Below are 26,752 nucleotides of genomic sequence, written 5' to 3' on the forward strand. Positions count from 1 at the left end.
GAGAAAGGATATCTTCTAACTAGTGATAATACTTTACAATGAGTGACCCTACCTTAGAGTGAGCAAGGATATCTTCTAACGAGTGATAGCACCTTACAATAGAGTGAACCTACCTTATATCTTCTACTGAGTGATAGTACCTTAGAATGAGTGAGCCTACCGTAGAGTTAGCAAGGATATCTTCTAACAAGTGATGGTACCTCACAATGAGTGAACCTACCTTACAGTGAGCAAGGATATCTTCTAACGAGTGATAGTACCTTACAGTGTGTGAGCCTACCTTACACAATGAACAAGGGTATCTTCTGATAAGAACAGTACCTTACAATGAGTGAATTTACCTTACAATGAACAAGTTTATCTTCTAATGACCGACAGTAGCGTACAATGAGTGAGTCTACCTTACAGTGATATCTTCGAATAATGAGGGATAATACATTACAGTGAGTGATAGTACCTTATAATGAATGAGTCTACCTTACCATGAGCAAGGTTACCTTCTAATAAATGACAGTAACTTACAAGTGAGTCTACCTTACAGTGAACAAGGATATCTAAGGATATTGTTGAATGTGTGATAGTACCTTACAATGAGTGAGTCTACCTTAAGATGAGCAAGGTTATCTTCTAATGAGTGACTAAGATACAAATGAATCTACCTCACAGTGAACAAGGATATCTAAGGATATCTTCAAATGAGTGATAGTACCTTGCAATTGGTGAGTCTACCTTACAATGAGCAAGGTTATCTTCTAATGAGTGACAGTAACTTACATTGAGTGTGTCTATCTTACAACGAACAAGGATGTCTTCAAATGAGTGATAGTACCTTGCAATGGGTGAGTCTACTTTACAATGAGCAAGGATATCTTCTAACGAGTGATAGTACCGTACAATGGGCGAGGCTACCTTACAGTGAGCAAGGATAGCTTCTAACGAGTGATAGTACCTTACAATGAGTGAACTTACCTTAAAGTGAGCAAGGCTATCTTCTAACCAGTGATGGTACCTTACAATGAGTGAGTCTACCTTACAGTGAGCAAGGATATCTTCTAACGAGTGATTGTACCTTCAATGAGTGAACCTACCTTACAGTGAGCAAGGATATCTTCTAACGAGTGATAGTACCTTACAGTGAATGAGTCTACCTTACACAATGAACAAGGGTATCTTCTGATAAGAACAGTACCTTACAATGAGTGAATTTACCTTACAATGAACAAGTTTATCTTCTAATGACCAACAGTAGCGTACAATGAGTGAGTCTACCTTACAGTGATATCTTCGAATAATGAGGAATAATACATTACAGTGACTGATAGTACCTTATAATGAGTGAGTCTACCTTACCATGAGCAAGGTTGCCTTCTAATGAATGACAGTAACTTACAATGAGTGAGTCTACCTTACAGTGAACAAGGATATCTAAGGATATTGTTGAATGAGTGATAGTACATAACAATAAGTGAGTCTACCTTAAGCTTAGCAAGGTTATCTTCTAATGAGTGACTAAATTACAAATGAGTCTACCTCACAATGAACAAGGATATCTAAGGATATCTTCAAATGAGTGATAGCACCTTTCAATGGGTGAGTCTACCTTACAATGAGCAAGGTTATCTTCTAATGAGTGACAGTACTTACATTGAGTGTGTCTACCTTACAATGAACAAGGATATCTTCAAATGAGTGATAGTACCTTGCAATGGGTGTGTCTACTTTACAATGGGCAAGGATATCTTCTAACAAGTGATAGTAGCTTACAATGGGTGAAGCTACCTTACAGTGAGCAATGATATCTTCTAACAAGTGATACTATTTTACAATGAGTGAACCTACCTTACAGTGAGCAAGGATATCTTCTAACAAGTGATAGTACTTTACAATGAGTGAACCTACTGTACAGTGAGCAAGGATATCTTCTAACAAGTGATGGTACCTTACAATGAGTGAACCTACCTTACAGTGAGCAAGGATATCTTCTAACAAGTGATAGTACCTTACAGCGAGTGAACCTACCGCACAGTGAGCAAGGATATCTTCTAACCAGTGATGGTACCTCACAATGAGTGAACCTAACTTACAGTCAGCTAGGATATCTTCTAACCAGTGACGGTACCTTAAATGAGTGAACCTACCTTACAATGAGCAAGGATATCTTTTAACCAGTGATGGTACCTTACAATGAGTGAACCTACCTTACAGTGAGCAAGGATATCTTCCAACCAGTGATGGTACCTTGCAATGAGTAAACCTAACTTACAGTGAGCAAGGATATGTTCTAACCAGTGATAGTACCAGGGAACCTACCTTAGAGTAAGCAAGGATATCTTCTAACAAGTGATAGTACTTTACACTGAGTGATCCTACCTTAGAGTGAGCAAGGATATCTTCTAACCGTGATAGTACCTTACAGTGAGTGGACCTACCTTACAGTGAGCAAGGATATCTTCTAACGAGTGATAGTACTTTTCAATGAGTGAAGCTACCTTACAGTGAGCAAAAATATCTTCTAATGAGAGGCAGTACCTTACAACAAGTGAGTCTATCTTACAATGAGAAAGAATATGTTGTATGGAGTGACAGTACATTACAACAAGTGAGTCTACCTTACAATGAACAAGGATATCTTTGAAGGAGTGACAGTACCTTACAACAAGTGAGTCTCCTTTACAATGAACAGTATACCTTCAAATGAGTGATAGTACCTTACAGTCAGTGAGTCTACTTTACAATGAGCAAGGATATATTTTAGTGAGTGATAATACCTTACAATCAGTGAGTCTACCTTATGGTGAGTGAGTCTACCTTGCAATGAGCTAGGATATCTTTGAATGAGTTATAGTGCCTTACAATGAGTGAGTCTACCATACGGTGAACGAGGTTATCTTAAAATGAGTGACAGTAGTGTGTAATGAATGGGCCCGATTCACAAAGTTAAACTTAGCACAAAAGTCTAAGTTTAGCCCAAAGAGTCGAATTTTATTACTACTACAGTTAGACTTTAGGTCTAAACTTTGAGTCTACCTTACAAAAGAACAAGGACATCTTCGAATGAGTGACACTATCTTATAGTGAGTTAGTCTACCTTACAGTGAGTTAGTGTACCTTCATATGAGTGATAGTACTCTACAGTGAATGAGGCACCCATCTGAGTGCCTATCTCCCAGTGAGTGAGATTAGATCCCAAACAATTGGTGCAACCTAGAAGTGAGGATACCTCCTTAGAGCAAGGCTAGGATACTTTGTAATGAATAACACTACAGTGCTACGACAGACTCTTGTGAAATAGTGCAATCTCCAACAAATGGCCTCCTCCTGTACCCCCACCATAATGGTTACTGTCACTGACCAGTCACTTTCACGTCGTAGTACACTGAGTCGTCTCTGGCATCGCATATGAACTCGCCCGAGTCCTGAGGCTGGGCGGAGGTGATGACCAGTCGCTGATGGACCCCGTCGGCTTCTAGGCGGATGCCCTCGCTGTCCTCCAGCTCAACACCATCCTTGTACCAGCGCACCAGGGCACTCTCCCGAGAGAGCTGGCAGCTGAGCACCACCCGCTCCAAGGCCAGGTATGTGCGGTTGTCACTGCTGTTTGACTTCATGATTTTTACAGGTGGCTCTGTCGAGACAGGTGCGAGAGTGAACAAAGAGCGCAGCTAGACTTTCCATCTTTAAAATCTGATCAGAGTCACAGAGAAAATTCACAAGTGAACACTACTGAACTTTCACTCTGTTCAGACATGCATTAAATGAGTAGTGTGTTCTTTCACTGCTAACACTCCCTGTTGCACAAGAGGACCTGTTCCTCAGTGGGATGAACATGTGTGGCATAAATCCAGATAAGGATCATAAGGTAGGTTGGAGAAAACATCTTTCCTGAATAGAGATCGAGTAGCCACTAAAAGCAGGAAGGACACCAAGACCAGACAGACTTGTAATCAAGGGAAGAATTTAGTGCTGAGAAACTGTAAACTCTAAACACAGGGGCTGTTCTCCCTCCCACCCCTGAGATTCAAGAGGAAAGAATGAAAGAGTGGCAACGAAAACAACATACTCTGTGGGGTGCAAAATACTCCAGATCTAACTTAAATATGGGGACACCACAAATATGACATTTGTGTGGTGTGCCCATGTACTTCTGTACTCCCGGGATGTTCTATGTAACCAACAGAGGTTTACAAACTATACCACCAGATTTGTGGTGAATGCCTTCTGTCCATACAATGGAGCTTACTTGGGAGAGGAAGTGTGAACGGTAAAGGGATGTGTGGGGAGCCCTGCTCCAGCACATGGCTGGAGGAGACCCTGCTCTGGGTAGCTCTTTTCTTGATCTGTTCATGCCCTGATGAAGGTGTCACATGGCTGGCTTTAGAAAGTCTGGAACAGAATGACAAAAAAGGCAACTTGGAGAGGATCCTGCTCCCTAAATACCAGACATTGATGAAATGATCTCAGATGGATAGCTAGCGATGTGCTTGACTTAATCAGGCCAAAAGCAGTCTTTATTAATTATAATTAACTTTTGTAAGTGCTTCTTATTTAATGGTTATTTGAAAGAGATACCTGGGCATTTTAGCACTGTGTGCGGGCTATTGATCACAACATGTATATATAACTGTCCTGAATCACCATGTGGAATGTGCTCCACATGGGGCCATACTGAAATGATTTTTGTTGGCATGATCTGCTAGGCTCTTCCTTGCAAAATGTTCAATTCCTTTGGAGAATTTAGTTTGGTACAGATGACCAGCTTTGCCTGCTTTCTTTCACAAATTTCATACACTTGTGTTCAAAAGTGTTTTAAGTACCAAGCAGCACGTGGGCCACTATCATATGTCACACAGCTAGTCATGGGTGTGGGCGCTGTAACTAATATCTGGTGCTGTCATTGTTTGACGAGTTTAGCGCCCTGATATGCCATAAATCCTGGTACAACATGCGAGGGCACTGAACACCACCTGCGCATCCATGATGCCAGGGCGTGGTTGTCATATGTTAAAGGGGCAACCCTTACGTTGGGGTATATTCATCATATATTAATGGTGCAGCCATGGTATGTCAGGGATGTATTCATTATATGTTAACGGTGCAGCCATCATATGTCAGGGATGTATTCATTATATGTCAACGGTGCAGCCATCATATGTCAGGCATTTATTCATCATATGTTAATGGTGCAGCCATGATATGTTGGGTGTATTCATCGTATGTGAAAGGTGCAGTCATCATATGTCAGAGGTGTATTCATCATATGTTAAAGGTGCAGCTATCATATGTCAGGGGTGTGTTCATCTTATGCCAGGGGTACAGCCATCATATGCCAGAGGTACAGTCATCATATGCTAGAGGTACAGTCATCATATGCCAGAGGTACAGTCATCATATGCCGGGCTACAGTGATCATGCTAGGGTTACACTCATATGGAAGTGGTACAGTCATCATATGTCAGAGGTACAATTATATGTCAGGGCGACTACAGTCATCATATGTCAGGGCTAGAGTCATCATATGTCAGTGATATAGTCATCATATGTCAGCGGTACAGTCATATGCCAGAGGTACAGTCATCATATGCTAGAGGTACAGTCATCATATGTCAGCGGTACAGTCATCAAATGCTAGAGGTACAGTCATCATATGCCAGAGGTAGAGCCATCATATGCTAGAGGTACAGTCATCATATGTTAGCGGTACAGTCATATGCCAAAGGTATAGTCATAATATGTCAGTGAAATAGTCATCATATGTCAGCGGTACAGTCATATGCCATAGGTACAGTCATCCTATGCTAGAGGTACAGTCATCATATGTCAGCGGTACAGTCATCATACGCTAAAGGTACAGTCATCATATGCAAGAGGTACAGTCATAATATGCTGGGGTACAGTGATCATGCTAGGGTTACACTCATATGCAAGTGGTACAGTCATCATATGTCAGAGGTACAGTCATATGCCAGAGGTACAGTCATCATATGTCAGAAGTACAGTCATCATATGTCAGCGGTACAGTCATATGTCAGAGGTACAGTCATCATATGCCAGAGGTACAGTCATCATATGCCAGGGTACAGTGAACATGCTAGTGTTACACTCATATGCAAGTGGTACAGTCATCATATGTCAGAGGTACAGTCATATGCTGAGGTACAGTCATCATATGCCAGAGGTACAGTCATCATATGCCGGGGTACAGTGATCATGCTAGGGTTACGCTCATATGCAAGTGGTACAGTCATCATATGTCAGAGGTACAGTCATATGTCAGGGCGGCTACAGTCATCATATGTCAGGGCTACAGTCATCATATGTCCGTGATATAGTCATCATATGTCAGCTGTACAGTCATATGCCAGAGGTACAGTCATCATATGCTAGAGGTACAGTCCTCATATGTCAGCGGTACAGTCATCATATGCTAGAGGTACAGTCATCATATGCCAGAGGTACAGTCATCATATGCTAGAGGTACAGTCATCATATGTCAGCGGTACAGTCACATGCCAGAGGTACAGTCATCATATGCTAGAGGTACAGTCATTATATGTCAGCGGTACAGTCATCATATGCTAGAGGTACAGTCATCATATGCCAGAGGTACAGTCATCAAATGCTAGAGGTACAGTCATCATATGCTGGGGTACAGTGATCATGCTAGGGTTACACTCATATGCAAGTGGTACAGTCATCATATGTCAGAAGTACAGTCATCATATGTCAGAAGTACAGTCATCATATGTCAGTGGCACAGTCATATGCCAGAGGCACAGTCATCATATGTCAGCGGTACAGTCATCATATGTCAGTGGTACAGTCATATGCCAGAGGTACAGTCATCATACGTTAGAGTTACAGTCATCATATGCTGGGGTACAGTGATCATGCTAGGGTTACACTCATATGCAAGTAGTACAGTCATCATATGTCAGAGGTACAGTCATATGCCAAGGTACAGTCATCATATGCCAGAGGTACAGTCATCATATGCCAGAAGTACATTCATCATATGCCAGAAGTACAGTCATCATATGCCGGGGTACAGTGATCATGCTAGGGTTACGCTCATATGCAAGTGGTACAGTCATCATATGTCAGAGGTACAGTCATATGCCAGAGGTACAGTCATCATATGCCAGAAGTACAGTCATCATATGCCGGGGTACAGTGATCATGCTAGGGTTACACTCATATGTAAGTGGTACAGTCATCATATGTCAGAGGTACAGTCATATGTCAGGGCGGCTACAGTCATCATATGTCAGGGCTACAGTCATCATATGTCATTGATATAGTCATCATATGTCAGCGGTACAGTCATATGCCAGAGGTACAGTCATCATCTGCTAGAGGTACAGTCATCATATGTCAGCGGTACAGTCATATGCCAGAGGTACAGTTATCATATGTCAGTGATATAATCATCATATGTCAGCAGTACAGTCATATGCCAGAGGTACAGTCATCATATGCTAGAGGTACAGTCAACATATGTCAGCGGTACAGTCATCATATGCTAGAGGTACAGTCATCATATGCCAGAGGTACAGTCATCATATGCTGGGGTACAGTGATCATGCTAGGGTTACACTTATATGCAAGTGGTACAGTCATCATATGTCAGAGGTACAGTCATATGCCAAATGTACAGTCATCATATGTCAGCGGTACAGTCATATGCCAGAGGTACAGTCATCATATGCCAGAGGCACAGTCATCATATGCCGGGGTACAGTGATCATACTAGGGTTACACTCATTTGCAAGTGGTACAGTCATCATATGTCAGAGGTACAGTCATATGCCGAGGTACAGTCATCATATGCCAGAGGTACAGTCATCATATGCCAGACGTACAGTCATCATATGCCGGGGTGCAGTGATCATGCTAGGGTTACACTCATATGCAAGTGGTACAGTCATCAAATGGCAGAGGTACAGTCATATGTCAGGGCGGCTACAGTCATCATATGTCAGGGCTACAGTCATCATATGTCAGTGATTTAGTCATCATATGTCAGCGCTACAGTCATATGCCAGAGGTACAGTCATCATATGCTAGAGGTACAGTCATCATATGTCAGCGGTACAGTCATCATATGCTAGAGGTGCAGTCATCATATGCCAGAGGTACAGTCATAATATGCCAGAGGTACAGTCATCATATGCTAGAGGTACAGTCATCATATGCCGGGGTACAATGATCATGCTAGGGTTACACTCATATGCAAGTGGTACAGTCATCATATGTCAGGGGTACAGTCATCATATGTCAGAGGTACAGTCATATGTCAGGGCTACAGTCATCATATGTCAGTGATATAATCATCATATGTCAGTGGTACAGTCATCATATTCCGGGGTACAGTGATCATGCTAGGGTTATACTCATATGTCAGCGGTACAGTCATCAGATGTCAGCGGTACAGTCATATGTCAGGGCTACAGTCATCATATGTCAGTGATATAGTCATCATATGTCAGCGGCACAGTCATATGACAGAGTACAGTCATCATATGCCAGAGGTACAGTCACCATATGCCAGAGGTACAGTCATCATATGCCAGAGGTACAGTTATCATATGCCGGGGTACTGTGATCATGCTAGGGTTACACTCATATGCAAGTGGTACAGTCATCATATGTCAGAGGTACAGTCATATGCCTGAGGTACAGTCATCATATGTCAGGGTACAGTCATCATATGTCAGTGGTACAATCATATGCCAGAGGTACAGTCATCATATGTCAGAGGTACAGTCATCATATGCTGGGCTACAGTGATCATGCTAGGGTTACACTCATATGCAAGTGGTACAGTCATCATATGTCAGAGGTACAGTCATATGTCAGGGCGGCTACAGTCATCATATGTCAGGGGTACAGTCATCATATGTCAGTGATATAGTCATCATATGTCAGCGGTACAGTCATATGCCAGAGTTACAGTCATCATATGTCAGGGGTACAGTCATCATATGTCAGTGATATAGTCATCATATGTCAGCGGTACAGTCATATGCCAGAGTTACAGTCATCATATGCTAGAGGTACAGTCATCATATGCCAGTGGTACAGTCATCATATGCTAGAGGTACAGTCATCATATGCCAGAGGTACAGTCATCATATGCTAGAGGTCCAGTCATCATATGTCAGCGGTACAGTCATATGCCAGAGGTCCAGTCATCATATGTCAGCGGTACAGTCATATGCCAGAGGTCCAGTCATCATATGTCAGTGATATAGTCATCATATGTCAGCGGTACAGTCATATGTTAGAGGTATAGTCATCATATGCTAGAGGTACAGTCATCATATGCCAGCGGTACAGTCATATGCGAGAGGTACAGTCATCATATGTCAGTGATATAGTCATCATATGTCAGCGGTACAGTCATATGCCAGAGGTACAGTCATCATATGTCAGTGGTACAGTCATCATATGTCAGCAGTACAGTCATATGCCAGAGGTACAGTCATCTATGTCAGTGGTACAGTCATCATATGCAATGTTAGCGGTGCAGCCTTGTGTGTCGGGCCTGCTGCTATACCATGTCAGTAAGTTGCTACCTTCACACCCCAAGGTACTGCGCAATGTGCCTCTTTGTTACCCGAAGGATCAGGCCTGGTGCCTGTCTCCTGCTCTCCAGGGCCCTGGCACTGGACATGAAGACGTGCCTTCCCAGTGGGCTGGCAGGCTGGTGGAGCCGTGTACGGGTGCCATGGCTTCGAGGGAGTAATGAGCGTGTCCACCCACAACTCCGAGCCATCCCTCCCGGCTAGTGTGCAAAGCTGCTGATGACTGCAGACCCACCCTGGACCTCAGTCCTGTCTCTGGAAGCATCCCTCATCAGAGCTTAGCATGACATGGCACAGAGCAGTCAGGGTACCAATGGCCCTGGAGAGGACAAGGGGTGACCACACAGAGCTCTTGACGTGTCCACGTGTTCAAGTGCCAGAGGTGTTTGCATGGGGACTATGAGAGTGCCAGGTTGTTGTTCTGTGAGTGAAGTCTTGCACAGATGATGGTTCTGACCTGCACTAGTCTCTCCACTATCCCAGCTTTTGGCTCCTACACGCAGGTGCAGATTTTCTTTACAAAACTGACAATATTTCCTTTCTATTTTCAGTTAACATTTAAATAGATGTGACTTTTTCTAAATACTTAACTTTACAAACATCCTAATTGCAGCACCTTGAAAGAGAGATGAAGGTCCCAGTGGTACCTTCACATGACAGACAAGCTGCAGAGAACTACACAACCTGTGGACAGTAACACAATGTCAGCGAGAACCAAGGGGGGCTCACGAGGGGAGACCCCCACATCTTCCCACACTGTAGTTGGAGCCTGGCTGCTACAGCCACTGCCTCTGGGGCACTTCAGGCTTCAGAGCTGGTACACCTGCTGCCCAGCATGGACACTTGAGTTTATATTTTCTGTGCATATCTCTTTCCGCTTGGAGATGTTTGCTCTGCTCGCTCTGCTGCTAGAGATGTGTGCGAAGTGAATACTGCCTCTGACACTCTGTATGTGGTCAGTGACTGACCTGCACATGCTTTCCACTCTGTGGCCTCAGCACATGCCCACTCTAAGCAGCAGATTGCCCTCTGCGGGGCACATGACTGCCAGCTCTGGAAGCAGACCCTGGTCCACAAACATATCACACATTCATGATGGCTCCAGAGATGTCACTGACCGGTCACTTTCACCTCGAAGAACACAGAGTCGTCTCCAGCCTCGCACATGAACTCGCCCGAGTCCTGCGGACGGGCAGAGGCGATGACCAGCCGGTGATGGACCCCGTCCACTTCCAGCCGCAAGCCCTCGCTCTCCTCCAGCTCCACACCATCCTTGTACCACCGCACCGGGGCACCCTCGCGAGACAGCTGGCAGCTCAGCACCACCCGCTCCAAGGCCAGGTAGGTGTGCGAGGCATCATCACTGGCATTGACAATCTTCACAGGGGGCTCTGAAATCCAGAGAAGCAACACTGGTGATCTCAGACCTGGCGGGTGAAGTTCATTCACTTACGTCCTCATCTGACTTCTATCCTGATACTCACAGCCCCCAGCTGAGGAGAAGGAAAGAAGGGAGGGAAGAGGGGAGAGAGGGAGGAAGAGAGAGACTGAGAGGAAGAGGGATAGAGTGAGCGAGAGGATGGGAGTGCACAGAGGTAATTGTGAAAGAAAATGAGGGAGAAGAAGAGTTTCCTCAAGTATCCAGTCTCAGTTCTGTTCCTGTAGCTCTGTCTCTTCACTTCTGCCCTCTCAGCCCTGTCTCCTCTGTCCTACTCCAACACCCCTACATCTCCTGCCCTGTCTCTTCTGCCTTTTCAGCCCTGTCTCCTCTGTCCTACTCCAACGTCCCTACATCTTCTGCTCTGTCTCTTCTGCTCTCTCAGCCCTGTCTCCTCTGTCCTACTCCAATGCCCCTGCATCTTCTGCTCTGTCTCTTCTGCCTTCTCAGCCCTGCCTCCTCTGCCCTATTCCAATGCCCCTGCATCTTCTGCTCTGTCTCTTCTGCCCTCTCAATCCTGCCTCCTCTGCCCTATTCAAACGCCCCTGCATCTTCTGCTCTGTCTCTTCTGCCATCTCAGCCCTTTCTCCTCTGTCCTACTCCAACGCCCCTGCATCTTCTGCTCTGTCTCTTCTGCCCTCTCAGCCCTGTCTCCTCTGTCCTACTCCAACGTCCCTGCATCTTCTGCTCTGTCTCTTCTGCCCTCTCAGTCCTGTCTCCTCTGCCCTACTCCAGCGCCCCTGCATCTCCTGCTCCATCTCTTCTGCCCTCTCAGCCCTGTCTCCTCTGTCCTACTCCAACGCCCCTGCATCTTCTGCTCTGTCTCTTCTGCCTTCTCAGCCCTGCCTCCTCTGCCCTACTCCAACGCCCCGCATCTTCTGCTCTGTCTCTTCTGCCTTCTCAGCCCTGTCCCCTCTGTCCTACTCCAACACCCCTACATCTCCTGCCCTGTCTCTTCTGCCTTTTCAGCCCTGTCTCCTCTGTCCTAATCCAACGTCCCTCCATCTTCTGCTCTGTCTCTTCTGTTCTCTCAGCCCTCTCTCCTCTGTCCTACTCCAACACCCCTGCATCTTCTGCTCTGTCTCTTCTGCCCTCTCAGCCCTGTCTCCTCTGTCCTATTCCAATGCTCCTCCATCTTCTGCTCTGTCTCTTCTGCCTTCTCAGCCCTGTCTCCTCTCCCCTATTCAAACGCCCCTGATTCTTCTGCTCTGTCTCTTCTGCCCTCTCAGCCCTGTCTCTTCTGTCCTACTCCAACACCCCTGCATCTTCTGCTCTGTCTCTTCTGCCCTCTCAGCCCTTTCTCCTCTGTCCTACTCCAACGCCCCTGCATCTTCTGCTCTGTCTCTTCTGCCCTCTCAGCCCTGTCTCCTCTGTCCTACTCCAACCTCCCTACATCTTCTGCTCTGTCTCTTCTGCCCTCTCAATCCTGTCTCTTCTGTCCTACTCCAACACCCCTGCATCTTCTGCCCTCTCAGTCCTGTCTCCTCTGCCCTACTCCAGCGCCCCTGCATCTTCTGCTCTGTCTCTTCTGCCCTCTCAGCCCTGTCTCCTCTGTCCTACTCCAGTGCCCCTGCATCTTCTGCTCTGTCTCTTCTGCCCTCTCAGCCCTGTCTCCTCTGTCCTACTCCAGTGCCCCTGTATCTTCTGCTCTGCCTCTTCTGCCCTCTCAGCCCTGTCTCCTCGCTCCTACTCCAGCGACCCTGCATCTTCTGCTCTGTCTCTTCTGCCCTCTCAGCCCTGTCTCCTCTGTCCTACTCCAACGCTCCACCATCTTCTGCTCTGTCTCTTCTGCCTTCTCAGCCCTGTCTCCTCTGCCCTACTCCAGCGCCCCTGCATCTTCTGCTCTGTCTCTTCTGCCCTCTCAGCCCTGTCTCCTCTGTCCTACTCCAGCACCCCTGTATCTTCTGCTCTGCCTCTTCTGCCCTCTCAGCCCTGTCTCCTCGCTCCTACTCCAGCGCCCCTGCATCTTCTGCTCTGTCTCTTCTGCCCTCTCAGCCCTGTCTCCTCTGTCCTACTCCAGCACCCCTGTATCTTCTGCTCTGCCTCTTCTGCCCTCTCAGCCCTGTCTCCTCGCTCCTACTCCAGCGCCCCTGCATCTTCTGCTCTGTCTCTTCTGCCCTCTCAGCCCTGTCTCCTCTGTCCTACTCCAACACCCCTGCGTCTTCTGCTCTGTCTCTTCTGCCTTCTCAGCCCTGCCTCCTCTGCCCTACTCCAACGCCCCGCATCTTCTGCTCTGTCTCTTCTGCCTTCTCAGCCCTGTCTCCTCTGTCCTACTCCAGTGCCCCTGCATCTTCTGCTCTGGCTCTTCTCCCTTCTCAGCCCTGTTTCCTCTGCCCTACTCCAGTGCTCCTCCATCTTCTGCTCTGTCTCTTCTGCCTTCTCAGCCCTGTCTCCTCTGTCCTACTCCAACGCTCCTCCATCTTCTGCTCTGTCTCTTCTGCTCTCTCAGCCCTGTCTCCTCTGTCCTACTCCAACGCCCCGCATCTTCTGCTCTGTCTCTTCTGCCTTCTCAGCCCTGTCCCCTCTGTCCTACTCCAGTGCCCCTGCATCTTCTGCTCTGGCTCTTTTCCCTTCTCAGCCCTGTCTCTTCTGCCCTGTCAGCCCTGTTTCCTCTGCCCTACTCCAGTGCTCCTCCATCTTCTGCTCTGTCTCTTCTGCCTTCTCAGTCCTGTCTCCTCTGTCCTACTCCAACGCTCCTCCATCTTCTGCTCAGTCTCTTCTGCCCTCTCAGCCCTGTCTCATCTGTCCTATTCCAACACCCCTGTATCTTCTGCTCTGTCTCTTCTGCCCTCTCAGCCCTGTCTCCTCTGTCCTACTCCAGTGCCCCTGCATCTTCTGCTCTGTCTCTTCTGCCCTCTCAGCCCTGTCTTCTCTGTCCTACTCCAACACCCCTGCATCTTCTGCTCTGTCTCTTCTGCCCTCTCAGCCCAGTCTCCTCTGTCCTACTCCAGTGCCCCTGCATCTTCTGCTCTGTCTCTTCTGCCCTCTCAGCCCTGTCTCCTCTGTCCTACTCCAGTGCCCCTGCATCTTCTGCTCTGTCTCTTCTGCCCTCTCAGCCCTGTCTCCTCGCTCCTACTCCAGTGCCCCTGCATCTTCTGCTCTGTCTCTTCTGCCCTCTCAGCCCTGTCTCCTCTGTCCTACTCCAGTGCCCCTGCATCTTCTGCTCTGTCTCTTCTGCCCTCTCAGCCCAGTCTACTCTGTCCTACTCCAGTGCCCCTGCATCTTCTGCTCTGTCTCTTCTGCCCTCTCAGCCCTGTCTCCTCTGTCCTACTCCAGTGCCCCTGCATCTTCTGCTCTGTCTCTTCTGCCCTCTCAGCCCTGTCTCCTCTGTCCTACTCCAATGCCCCTGCTTCTTCTGCTCTGTGCCTTCTGCCTCCTGTCCTACCCTCTCTGTCTGCTCCTGGATCCACTCTATGGGGCAAATATACAATCCCCTTGCGCCGGCGGTGCGTCGCTTTTGGTGACGCACCAGCAGTGCGTGGTACAGACCCATATCTACAAGGCCACACACAGTCACTTTCGGTGGCTTTCCATTGTCTGGTAGATATGGTGTAAGGCAATGTAGCACAACTTGCTGCGGTGCCGTACACTGCATCAGGGAGGTTACCATGAGGGTTGCGGTGCATGTTCACACACAACATCCATGGGTTTTGATGCATTACCAGATTTACAAAATGGCAATATGTCAAGATTGTCCTTCTCAGGGGAGGCGGAAGAGAAGCGCAATATTGCAAAAAATCTTTATTTCTCCTCATTGTTTCCTCGTTCTATGTGTGCTGCAGAATGCAGCTCACATAGAAAGAGGGGAAAGCCGCCCAGGATATTTTTTGTGCAGGAAGGTGTCCTTCCTGCACATAAACAACCCTGCTGACAACGCAGACACCCTTGCGCCATGGATCAAGGGTGTCCGCACTGGCGCTAGGCAGCAGTTTGATCACAAGCGCAGGGATAAGAACAGAAGTGCACTGCATCTTGTAAGTATGGTGCCTTTCTCCCTTTCGTAATGGCTTAGGGCAGTGTGGCAGAAAGGTGTGTGCCACTGCCCTCCTGCCCTTCCAGTTCTGCTGCCTCCACTCTTATCCTCCTGGTTCTGTGGCCACAAAACTGTAACCTCAATCATCCTGACCTTTTCTGCAAGCTTGCCCTATCTCTCCAGCCCTACCCTCCATCTTGTGCTGTTAGCCTTATTAGACTTTCAGATTCATCAGAATTACCAACCTTTCACTCTGACCTCGTAGAATACTGAATCATCTCCAGCGTCGCACATGAACTCGCCCGAGTCCTGTGGCCGGACAGAGGGGATGACCAGCCTGCGATGGACTCCGTCTACCTCCAGGTGCAGAAACTCGCTCTCCTCTAGTTCCACCCCGTCCTTGTACCACCGCACCGGGGCATTCTCGCGAGACAGTTGGCAGCTCAGGACCATCCGTTCTGAGGCCAAGTAAGTGTGTGAGGCATCATCACTAGTGTTCACAATTTTCACAGGAGGCTCTGGAAACACACAGAAGGAAAACTGGTGAGCCGAGGAAGCCAGTAGATTCTGTAATATTCACTTTTTTGGCATCTGGCGAACACAAGCCGAGCCCTACTGTCCTTTAAAAAGCACTAACTTGTTTGATAACCAATTCTCTACACAGCATCCCTCTTTGATTAAAGCACAGGTTTAAATATTTAGGGGCTTATTATGACTTTGGGAGATGGAAAAGCCCGTCTGCCGAATTCCTGAATGGTAGGTTCCTGTCAGTGTGGCAGCCTCCCCGAAGGGCCCATTACAAGTTTCCCGCTGGCTCAGTGGGTGGAAACTCAGTTTCCGCTCGCTGGCCCAGTGGGAAACAGTCTACAGCATTGACTCTGGCTCGTAATAGAGCTGACGGCAATGCTGTAGTGTGTAGGGTGCACCAGCACCCGTCGCAATGTTCACTGTCTGCAAAGCAGGGGTTGGCCGGGGGGAAGGGCCTGAACTGCCCATGCCCAGTGCATGGGCAGTGCAGGGCTCCCCCTCGGGCCCCCTGCACCCTGTCTCCGCCAGCCTTTAAATGGCAGTGCTACCACCATGAAACCGCTGGCGGAGAAGGGGGTCGTAATCCCCAGGGCAGCGCTGCTGGACCACCAGCACCGCCAGACCATCGTGGACTCGTAATCTGGCAGTGCTGGCAGTCTGACCGCGGTGCTACCGCCAAGGTCGTAATATAGTGCTTGGCCCACCGCATTGGCGGCGGTCTGACTGCCATCGCGACCCTGATGGTCATTAGGCCTCCAGGGTCATAATGAGGCCCTTACTGTCTAAAAAATAAGCTTTTAACTGGCACATATGTACTAGTTGCAGAAGCTTTTATGTCTTTTCTCTGTGAATGTTTCAATAAATAGAGGAGCGCATACACTGAACAATCATACAATCTCTTAAGAAGTATATGCCTGTGAAAGCTTTTAAATAAAGCAAACGTTTGTTAATGCAGCCTGTTTTTCTTAAACGAAAATGAGAAGCTTTTAAAAGAAGAAAAGAAAAGTTTATCTAACATTTTTGATGAGTAGATGGTGGTACACTACATTTTTGTAGTCTGAAATGTATTAATGTTTTGCAACCGGATATCGGTCACAAAACATTGATTCATCTCCACTCCGATTCAGTACTTGGAAGGGGTGCCCTAAACACACACCTTCCAAATACCGATTTGGTTTGTAGTCGCAAACACAACTTGTAATTCGGCAACAGGTAATTTGTGTTTGTTACAGGCCAAAAGGACATTTTGTGGTTGTAAAGTGATTTTGCGAATCGGACCCTTTGCAACAGCAAAAAGCCTAAGTACATCTGTTCCTGTGCTTCACTGCATCAACTTAGTAATCATTATAGTTTGAATGTCTCCTGTGTTTTACTTTGCACTTCTTTGAATTACTGGTGCTTAGAGTTTGGTCGTGCAAATGACACATGAGCATCATAAAAGACAGCAGAACAGAACTGGGTCGCTGAGTTGTTCATCCAGTGTAGAGATCTGCACACAACCCACAGCTGACAACAGATCAGAATGCCCAGGGCAACCTACCTCTTGACTCGTTACCCTTTGGATGTGACTGTAAGAAGCCAGGTAAAAATAAGACCTGTATGTAAGCTCTTTGAAACACTCTGGCTTATTATGGGCCACATGAAAGGCCAACAGGATGAACACCAAGTGGTGCTCAAACAATTCCCTGTTCTAGTTCTTAATCACATCCATTTGCAATTCTACTCCCGGCGTGGAAGATGCCCTGTTAAGGGTGTCACTTACCTGTCACTTTCACCTCGAAGAACATGGAATCATCTCCAGCGTCGCACATATACTCGCCCGAGTCCTGTGGATGAGCAGAGGCGATGACCAGCCTATGATGGCATCCATCCACCTCCATCCTCAGACTTTGCTTCTCCTCCAGCTCCACGCCATCCTTGTACCACCGCACCGGGGCGCCCTCGCGAGACAGCTGGCAGCTCAGCACCACCGGATCTGAGGTCTGGTACGTGTGTGAGGCATCATCACTAGCATTCACAATTTTCACAGGGGGCTCTGGAAGCACAGAGGGATAGTGCTGAGCAAGGAGATCATCCTGAAATGTAGATACCTGCGTGTGGTTTCATGCTTCATCCGCTTAGTTTTTATTCTTCCCATTCATTGTCCACATACTCATACCACCACCACATGCGCCTTCCCGACTTCTTCACCCCTTGGCGTGGCTTACCGAACACATGCTTACCTGACACATCAACTCTGAAGCAGAGCTGGTCATCACTGGCATCACAGGTGTATGTCCCAGAGTCTGAAGGACAGGTGGTAGAAATAACCAGCTTTCTCATCCTACCGTCTGACTGGATATAGAGGGGATCTTGAGCGACCAGCTCCTGCCCGTCCTTGAACCAGCGGACATGGGCTTCAGGGCTGGAGACCTCACATTCCAGGACCACAGGCTGACCTGAGGCGAGAGTCTTCTTGCACTCTTCTTCTGGGATCCGTGCGAAGGACACCTTAGGAGCTGAGAGGGAGAAGCACCATTGTAAGGTCTGATATGATGTGTCACCTTATTGGGTGGTGCATTCCACCAGCAGGACCTTTAATTCATACTAACATTAACAAAGAACACAAGCTCAAGGGAACACTTAAAAATATCCACACTTTCATAAATTGACTACACTTTCATATCAATCTAATGTTCATCACAATTCAACAAAGACATCAATTCTTAGTTCATCACGAGGCGGAAGCCAGAGTGCGGTATCCAACTGGTTTTACTACTATTCTTCAAACATCGCAATTCATCCCAGCCAACGCGTTTCATCCTAACACAAAGTTTTTGTGCTGGTACTGTGGAGTATATGTCACCAGATTTTGCATGACCCACTTGGGAGTGACACTTATTCAACTAGTTTACTATTCTTAAGCAACATGATTTTAAGGAAATCTAAGGAAAAATGTAATCTTTACTTAACCCTGATGAAGTCTGTGTTAGGACGAAACGTGTTGGCTGGCCTGGATGCCATCATGTGGAGAAATTTTATATCTTCTGCAGCTTTGAGAGGAGATGTGTATTGTTCACGCAGTACGAGTCCGCACCCCACGCTGTTCAAGTGCTTTGGATATCGGGTTAAGAGTTAACTGTTTTACTGCGTCAGGCAGTGCATGCGGACATAACTTTGGCCAGGGACAAGGTAACTTAAAAATGTATGGTAATATATTGTGTTGTGATTCATACAGCCATTTCGAGAGCTAAGCGCTATAAATCCTGTGAGCAATACTGTTTCTGCTCATGTTTCTGCCGCACATTATTTTCAACACTGCTGGAGTTTACTACAGCGATACGCACACCAAGCATGCTTTTTGGCTTTACAAAGTGCGTATACTATCGGTGATATGCACACCTACATGCCAACGGGTTGCTCGTGGTCATAATACATGTTTTGTCTTTTTCTGCTAAAGACATCCAGTCTATCTTCTATGCAGCTTCATGCTATTACATTGCAAGTGCTTGTTGTTTTCTGCGGGTGCTGAATCTTGGGTGCGTACAGTTACGTGAGGTTTCATTATACAAGTTTTAAGTAATTTTGTTTTTTTTTGTTTACTACAATGCAATCAGTAGCCCCTCCTGCTTCATTTTTGGAAACACCAGGTGAGCGACCAGTTAGGTGGGGGGGGTGGTTTGATGCTTTTGAGACTTATTTAGGCGCCATTGGAGCCCCCAGGTTTAGTTCTGAGAGAACCATTACACTCATTGGGATTTGAAGGAAGGTCTGTTTACAAACACTTACCTGGCTTGCCACAGAATGAGAATGAAGACCTTGATGAATTTTCTGAAGCAGTAAAGAAACTCAAATTGGGTTTTGATAAGCAGCAGAGCTGAATGGTGTTGCGGCAAAAAGAATTTTAAGCAGAAACAAGGTGGTGAGGAAGATGGCGATGCATATATTTCTGTGCTGCACAGATTGATTGTAGAGTGTCAATTTGAGACCAAAGATCATGCGGAGGAACTCTGTGGACAAGGCTGGTGAGAAGAAGACCTGGCCTCTTCCATGTTGACAAGCTTGATATCAGACCTCCCTCTGAGCTCACTATATCTACATCCAGTGCATGTCCTCACTCCACTCTCATCCACCCTGCCACCAAACGCACTATTACCTGACACATTAACCGTGAAGTTCAGTTTGTCATCAACAGCATCGCAGGTGTATGTCCCAGAGTCCGAAGCACAGGTGGATGAAATAACCAGCTTTCTCGTCCTCCCGTCTGACTGCATGGAGATGGGGTCTCTTGATACCAGTTCCTGCCCATCCTTGAACCAGCGGACGATGGCGTCAGGACTGGAGACCTCACACTCCAGCACCACAGGCTGGCCTGACATAAGGGTCTTTGTACGGTGGTCCTCTGCAGTCCGCATGATGGACACCTGAGGAGCTAAGCATGAGGAAGACCATCAGACTGGCCAACAGGCTGACACATCTAGCTATTGGCTTCTTCTTCCTAGTACACTCTCTGTTCAACACAGTCCTGCACAATTCTGTTATATACATTATCAACAGAAGCAGCAACACAATTAGCTCTTATGAACACTCTAGAACACAGCCGAGACATATCCATAATCATAGTAACGTGGGATGGGTTTGTGTAAAGGGACAGAAGACCACGTCAAGTCGTGCCTCCAATGCAGTACCCCAACTGAACAAAGGTCATAGATGAAAGGTAATGTCAGTGTAGGACCAGGGTCTTGTGTCTGGGGTGCACACAGCCCCTGTGTCTATCAATGATTTAAAATTTGCCCCACAAGTGAATAACTCCATGAGCCATATCTTTAAATTATTCTGCAACTAGGCTGGTAACCTCCAGTGTCTTTGGAGCGGTGGGACTAAGGAAGCCAAAAACTATGTAAGGAAGTCAACGCAGAGTTGGATGCCTTCATTTCATCATACTACTGCCTTATTCAGAAAGCCATTTGCACACTTGTTATGTTATGTGTATTTGTAAAGTGCACCTGGGAGTCTATCCTGATGCTGTCAACAGAGGAAATCTGGCCTGGCCTAGGGTGTGAGCAACAGTCTGCTCAAAGAGACATGTCTTCGGGTTCTTGCAGGATTGCAGAATTGAAGCGGGGACTGATGTGTAATGGCAGCTCATTCCAGGCTTTACCAGCAATGTAGGAGGAGGCCCAACCACCAGCTCGGGGTGTCGTGGGACGTGCGCAAATTGAAGTGTCTGGTGGGTTGGTGGGATGATATTCAGTTGTTGTGGGGGTCTCAGAGGTGTGTTGTGATATGTGTGGGAGGTTGCATTTTATCCTGGTTACTGAATTCTAAATGGTTTGCAGTGGCCTGGTGATTAATTTGCTGATAGCAGCGTAAAGGGTGTTCCTGTAATCCAGCTTGCTAGTGACGAGGGCCTTAGGGGATGGTGAGGACCCAGTGGACAGCCTTTAGAAGTTCTTACTTATTACTTCTCACTTAAAATGAACTTACAGGTGTAAATGGCTTGATGTAGGAGTACAGTGACTTCACTACATGTCATATTACTTGAGAGTGACTCTGCTCCAAGTGTGGGGACTGGGAGATTCAGGGGTGCACAGTTGTGAGCATTCACAAACACGTCTCCACGTCATTCCTACTATGAACATCCTTAGAGGGTCACACTTGGAAATTACAGGCATAAACGTCTTGGCAGATTGGGAATGGACGGGAAAGGGGAAGGTTTACAGGCATGGACACGTGTTTCATCGCTGAGATAAAAGAAGAAGGGAATTGATGCAATGGACACATGGTGAGTGTTTCGTGTGTTTGCAGTGGATGTTGGTCAGAGGCTTCGCTGGGGACATCTTCCCATCCTCCGCTGTTCATCTCCTCAGTGGATGGACCACTCCCAGTGTGTGACAGTGGCCAGTGGTAGACATCTTTGAATCTCCAGTCTCTAGATCATGAGTGTAAACCACCCCCTGAAATCTTATGCAAGGGCAGCATCACTGGACTTTGCTGATAGAGAAATACACATGCACATTCCTAAATTACTGCCTTGTTCGGAATAATGCAAAATACATATAGTGATTTAAATGAACATACTTAGAATTGTTTTAAAATAAGTTTTCTTCAGCACAGCTGTATTCAAATCCAGCATCGTATTGTACTGATATCTCAGTGTCTACCCAAATCCTGTAAGCACATTATCAACACATTGTAGGTGACATAAATGGCATATGCTTTGTACTAAGCCTCCTGGTCACTCCTGTGCTGCTGACTGGGCTGTAAAGTGAAATATAACCTGTGGAGTTCTTGACAGCAAGCACCAGAAGTGTGTCTTTGTGTCACTGATCAAACCGACCCTTTAGTTGCAACCGAAAGGCATATACTGCAAGGCTGCCGGCTCTTCCTTGTTGATATTTCTAGTAAAAGTCACCAGGAGACAGAATATTCCAAGAATTGGTCATACCATCCATGCATGTATTGAATCCTGAAAGAACAATACTAGTCCAGGAGGCCTCTGTGGCCATAGGCTCACTGGGCTCACTGGGCACAGCTGGAGACCACTGTGAGCAGATGATGGAAGAATTCAGAAAGTACTTGATATACAAAATAAATGCTACTAACATTGCAATTATCAAATAGGGAGTCTCGCAACTGGAGTTTGGAATATTGTAAATAAGAAGCAAACATTTGAGATTAACAATCTAACATATTTGCTTAAATGCTATGAATCACCTATGGATTTTGACTTGATAGCAGCATGGGTTTCTTTGGAAATGGCATTTGTTACTAATGCTGCGGTCAGGTAGATGGGCCATAATACAGTGTTCACACCCAAATATATATATTTATCCCTCTTTGGAACTGTCCCTTTGTAAGTGCTGCCTAAATCATTCCTTCGGCTCCACTGGGTCGTTTTTTCTTTTCCTGGGGTTAACTGAAGATTTTGGGGGCATGAGAAGAATGTGTGCTGTAGAATGGGGACCAGCCTGTGCATAATTATGGTATTATTACAAAGGCCAGCAAAGGGGTTACACGTAGAACCTTTCTTCAACCTGTACAAATGTGTCATCCGCATCCAGACATACTCCATCCTGGAGACCCTGGGCCATATTCACGTGAATCAGCGCAGGGCAGCGCCGCAAGTCTTTTTGCTGCGCTGCCCTACGCCAATTTGAAAGGGCAGAAATGCGTTGTATTTAAGGCATTCGGCGCATTCCTGTCCTTTCCCACTGCGCCGGTGCACACTTGGCTGCCTAGTGCTAATGCAGACTCCCTTGCACCATAGTCCAAGGGTGCCTGCGTTACTTGCAGATTGTTTTTGTGCAGGAGGTGCACCTTCCTGCACAAAAACAGTCCTGAGAGGTGTTTTCCTCTTTCTGTGTGTGCTGCAGAATGCAGAAGGAAAAATAAAGATAATTCTTCTCACTACGCCTACTCTGGGAGAAGTAAGGTTTTCGTGCTCCTGCAGTACTGTGCATGGGCTGGGGGGGTGGGTTACTTTTAAACAAGGTAGTAGAGGTTTTCCAAAGACGGGTCATAGTTTAAGTCATCAGCTCACCGTGGACATAGGAAGCCAAGATCAGGTGGGTGTCCAGCCTCTGCCGCAGACCCAGATAGTCCTCTTCAACAGTAGGACAGAGTGGGTTGAGGCTGCCATTAAGTGGCCTGACTTATAACATCACTGGAGCTGCAAGGAAGTCTAGAGTGGCTGCAAGAAGTGAACCCAAAATGATGTCTTCATGCAAACGATGCCTGACGTGACTTGCCCGACACATCAGCAAAGAAAGAAATTAATGTTCTGAGAGACATGTACTCAAAAGAAAACAAAGGTAACCATGCGGAGGAGGTGAGGAAACAGGATGACCCTGTTGGAAACACCTTCAAGATCTGGTAGAGAAGTAAATGTATCATGAGTGACGGTGACTTCAAAGAAACGTCAGAAGAACAAACAGGCTGGACCATGGATGAAGGACTTCAAATACATCTTAGGCGCCTGATAAATCATGAAACAAAAATGGTAGTGAAGAGGAAAGCAGAAAGAATACATATTGACATGGCAAGAACACAGCCACCCCATGTGAGGCCCCTCTAGTGTCTACCATGTGGTATCTGCCCACCCATCACGCGCGCCTTACCTTGGACACGGAGAACTGCAGAATCCTTGACTCCGTAGGCAACAAAGGTGATCTCAGCTCCACTCTCCTCGCGCCGCACTCTCCGGATCAGCAGCGTATGAAGCGTCCTCCGGTGCCGGATGGAGCACCGCCCACCCTGCTCCTCCTCATCCTCACCTAGCTGCATCCCATTGAGGAACCAGCGTCCATTGACTGAGGTGGAAAGCTCTAGCGTAAACTCTGCATCCTCGCCTTCCTTCACCTGGAGGTCATGCAGAGGGGTCTGCAGCTGGGCCAATGGGACTGGAAGAGAAGCAGAGGTGAGACCAGCCAACCGCAAGAGGTCCTGATCAACATGGTGAGACCTCAGCGCTGGAGCGTGGATGCTTCGATGACAAAGGACAGACTGCAGAAACATTGACTCACGAATCCCAACTGATAAAACATTGCCTGTAAGTAATCATCTTCTATAAAACCTTAACCAATTCTAAATTCCTAAATTCAGCCAAATTCACTTCCCCCTATTCCAGGAGTCATTTTGTTAAATTGTAACTCAGTCCTAGTATATCTAAGGCAGGGTTACAAGACATCATCTAAGATATAGGTATCTCCCAGGAAGAGTCCACGTATTCACCGATATCCGCCACCAATATCTTGCCTTATATTAGCTAAAACTTGAAAAAGTTGTAACCTAGGGGTGTGCATAATTCATGCATGACTCATAAAGCTAATGTGCATGCATACTGAACACATTCATGGGTAAAACTCCCACCTATAGATTTCACTTGTTTAAGACAGGTGGGCACTCATTCCTGGGGCTCGCAGATTCATTTTGCCCTTGATATCACCCATGCTTTAGCACCAGAATGTCTCCTGTGTACTGCCTTTGGGTTCCCTGATTCTGCACTGAACATATTGCTTTGTCAGTTCTGAGGTAATTCATTCTGAACTTTTAAGTGTAGATTTGTCATTTTAGGTTGGGTGTGTAGCAGGGGGTGGGGTTTACCTTCATCTTCTCTCTACCAGTTGGCCACCCCTCCATTCATTGTTAAGTTCCATGGAGTAGTAACTTATTTATTTTCCTATTGTACTCGATAGGAGCATCTACATTTCAATGCTGGACATGCCTATGTCAAAGCTCCAGACGTGTACCTCTTTTGTTGGACAGATCTGCTGCATCTGGAGTGCTGCTGTGTGGATGTTGAGTTTGTTTCTGGAGAGATTACCTTGAGTTTCTATATCTGCATTTCATAGATATCTGGTCTTTGTAGGTTTGTTTATTAGGTATGAGCACTTCTGTGGTGGTAGGGAGGGATCAGGGAGTGCTCTGGTCAGTTGTGCCAACTATACTGAGCCTTTTTTCAAGCTAATAAGGCCAGGATGCCTCCTTATTGTGCCTGGGAATCCGTACGTGTTGTGTGAAAATGTCCTCTGAGAAGGAACAATTTAGTTCATGCTGTAGTCAAAACACTTGTCAACAAATTTCTGGTTTTCGACAGTTACAGAACGTGAGAAGTACTGATTTGTGAGGTGTTCTGAGGATGGTACAGGACACAGACTTGACGTGAATACAGTCACTGCACTACCTATCTTACCTATCCAAAACCTGTAAAGATGAGCAACCCCTCTGTAATGAGGGTGTTTAGGGGAGATTGATAAGCCTGGGTTAACCAGTTCGTGGTGAGGGTAAGAGATCCGTGTGATTGGCGTGAAGCATGTCGCTATCTCGCTGGCGTTTAAGTTGGCCGATCTGCAGAGTATTCGGGGACGTGTCAAGCAGAAGAGCTTTTCTGACTTTCATTTCTGAGCATTGTAGGAATCAGAACATTGTATGAATGGTGGGAGGACATTTAGCAACTGAAGGTAGTTGTGAGGGTCTTTAAGTTCTGTCTTCAGTGTAATTGGAGCTGGGGTGACCAGAGAGAGATTCAGAAGTGCGGTTTAAGTTACAGCACTCAGTTGTTATTGCCTTGTTTGAGTAGGGACATCTTGTAAGTGACGTTCTAGGGGAGAGTGTTCATCTTTGTTAGTCCTGGTGGTTGCGGCATGTTTGGTGTGGTTCTTCTCCTTGGGCTCAGGGGATGCAGCAGCAGTTAGAGGTCTTGGGGACCTGAGAGGAGTGTGCACAGTTACAGTGTGGGCTAGTTTCTTGTCTGTTGCCTTGGAAGGCTGGGAGAACTTCTTTTAAGTTTTCTAGGAGGCTTTGATTGTCATTCTGAATTTTCGTTGACAGATATGTCACGGTCGGTTGGTGGTTAGATTGTGGTGCTGAGTTACGTCAGTTGGTGGTTACATTGTGGTGGTGAGTTAGGTCGGTTGCTGGTTACATTGTGGTGCTGAGTTAGGTTTGGAGATGTTGGGGGATTCTTCTGCAGGTGGTGGTTGACCTCTGGTGGTGTACTGTTTGTTGAGATGGTGGAGGATGGATTTACCCGAATGTCTGGAAGAGCTGCAGTACATTTGTTGTGTAAACGTGGTGGAAAGATGTTCCCTTGCTCTATGAATATTGATACATTTAGAGATTTTATGAACCACTGAATGTTACCTGTCGCTTACAGTAGCGCACCAGTGGACTAAACAATGCAAGGGGAGCTATAGCCCAATCAGGAGAGCCAGTTGAAGCAAGCAAGCTGAAGGACTTTGGTCTTTATGACTTTACTGAATTGAAGGGATTGACTTCAATTCTCAAGGTGCCCATCCTGGGCCTTGGGTCCCAGGTACCAGCCTTCACATTTCCTCCTCTTGAATGACCGTAGATGGGTCATATGGATGAGAGAAGATCTGATGTCCTTGGATGAAACAAAGCCAAGAGTCAGTTGCCACATAGTTTCTGGGCCTTTGTGCCAGTGCGCTCTGTACACTGTACAGATAAACTGGGTAAGCAGAATTTTGATCATGGCTTCTCCTAAAAGGCAAGGGATTCATGTGCTCATGTTTGTAAAAGTTTGGCTAAACTCCAGCAGCCTGGTTTGCTTACCTTTGCAATCCAGTAATTAGTTTCTTTGTTAGTCTAGTGGAGGTGATGCTACAGCCATACAGTTGACTTGACACAGTGGTTGGTTTGCCGAAACGGGAGAGTTTTGTGGAGGATGGAGACCTGGAAGAGGCTACTATGTTGCTTGGAGGGCAAATTAAAATTCAAGCTCAAAAT

At 46.6% G+C, this 26,752-nt stretch overlaps 1 protein-coding gene across 4 annotated transcripts in view; it reads right to left on the reverse strand.

Annotated features, from left to right (window-relative positions):
- The window catches only part of OBSL1 (obscurin like cytoskeletal adaptor 1), a 368,734-nt gene that overhangs the window by 206,948 nt on the left and 135,034 nt on the right, over positions 1–26,752 (reverse strand). For all 4 annotated transcript variants that reach the window (XM_069227203.1, XM_069227206.1, XM_069227205.1 and 1 more), the window contains exons 6-12: positions 23,623–23,904; positions 19,659–19,934; positions 17,746–18,021; positions 17,286–17,558; positions 15,241–15,513; positions 10,703–10,975; positions 3,353–3,625 (exon numbers count right to left, since the gene is read on the reverse strand). In XM_069227203.1, the coding sequence (XP_069083304.1) occupies positions 3,353–3,625; positions 10,703–10,975; positions 15,241–15,513; positions 17,286–17,558; positions 17,746–18,021; positions 19,659–19,934; positions 23,623–23,904 (1,926 nt within the window). The remainder of the gene's footprint in view (positions 1–3,352; positions 3,626–10,702; positions 10,976–15,240; positions 15,514–17,285; positions 17,559–17,745; positions 18,022–19,658; positions 19,935–23,622; positions 23,905–26,752) is intronic.

Source organism: Pleurodeles waltl, chromosome 3_2, assembly GCF_031143425.1.
Source record: "Pleurodeles waltl isolate 20211129_DDA chromosome 3_2, aPleWal1.hap1.20221129, whole genome shotgun sequence".
Taxonomy (NCBI): domain Eukaryota; kingdom Metazoa; phylum Chordata; class Amphibia; order Caudata; family Salamandridae; genus Pleurodeles; species Pleurodeles waltl.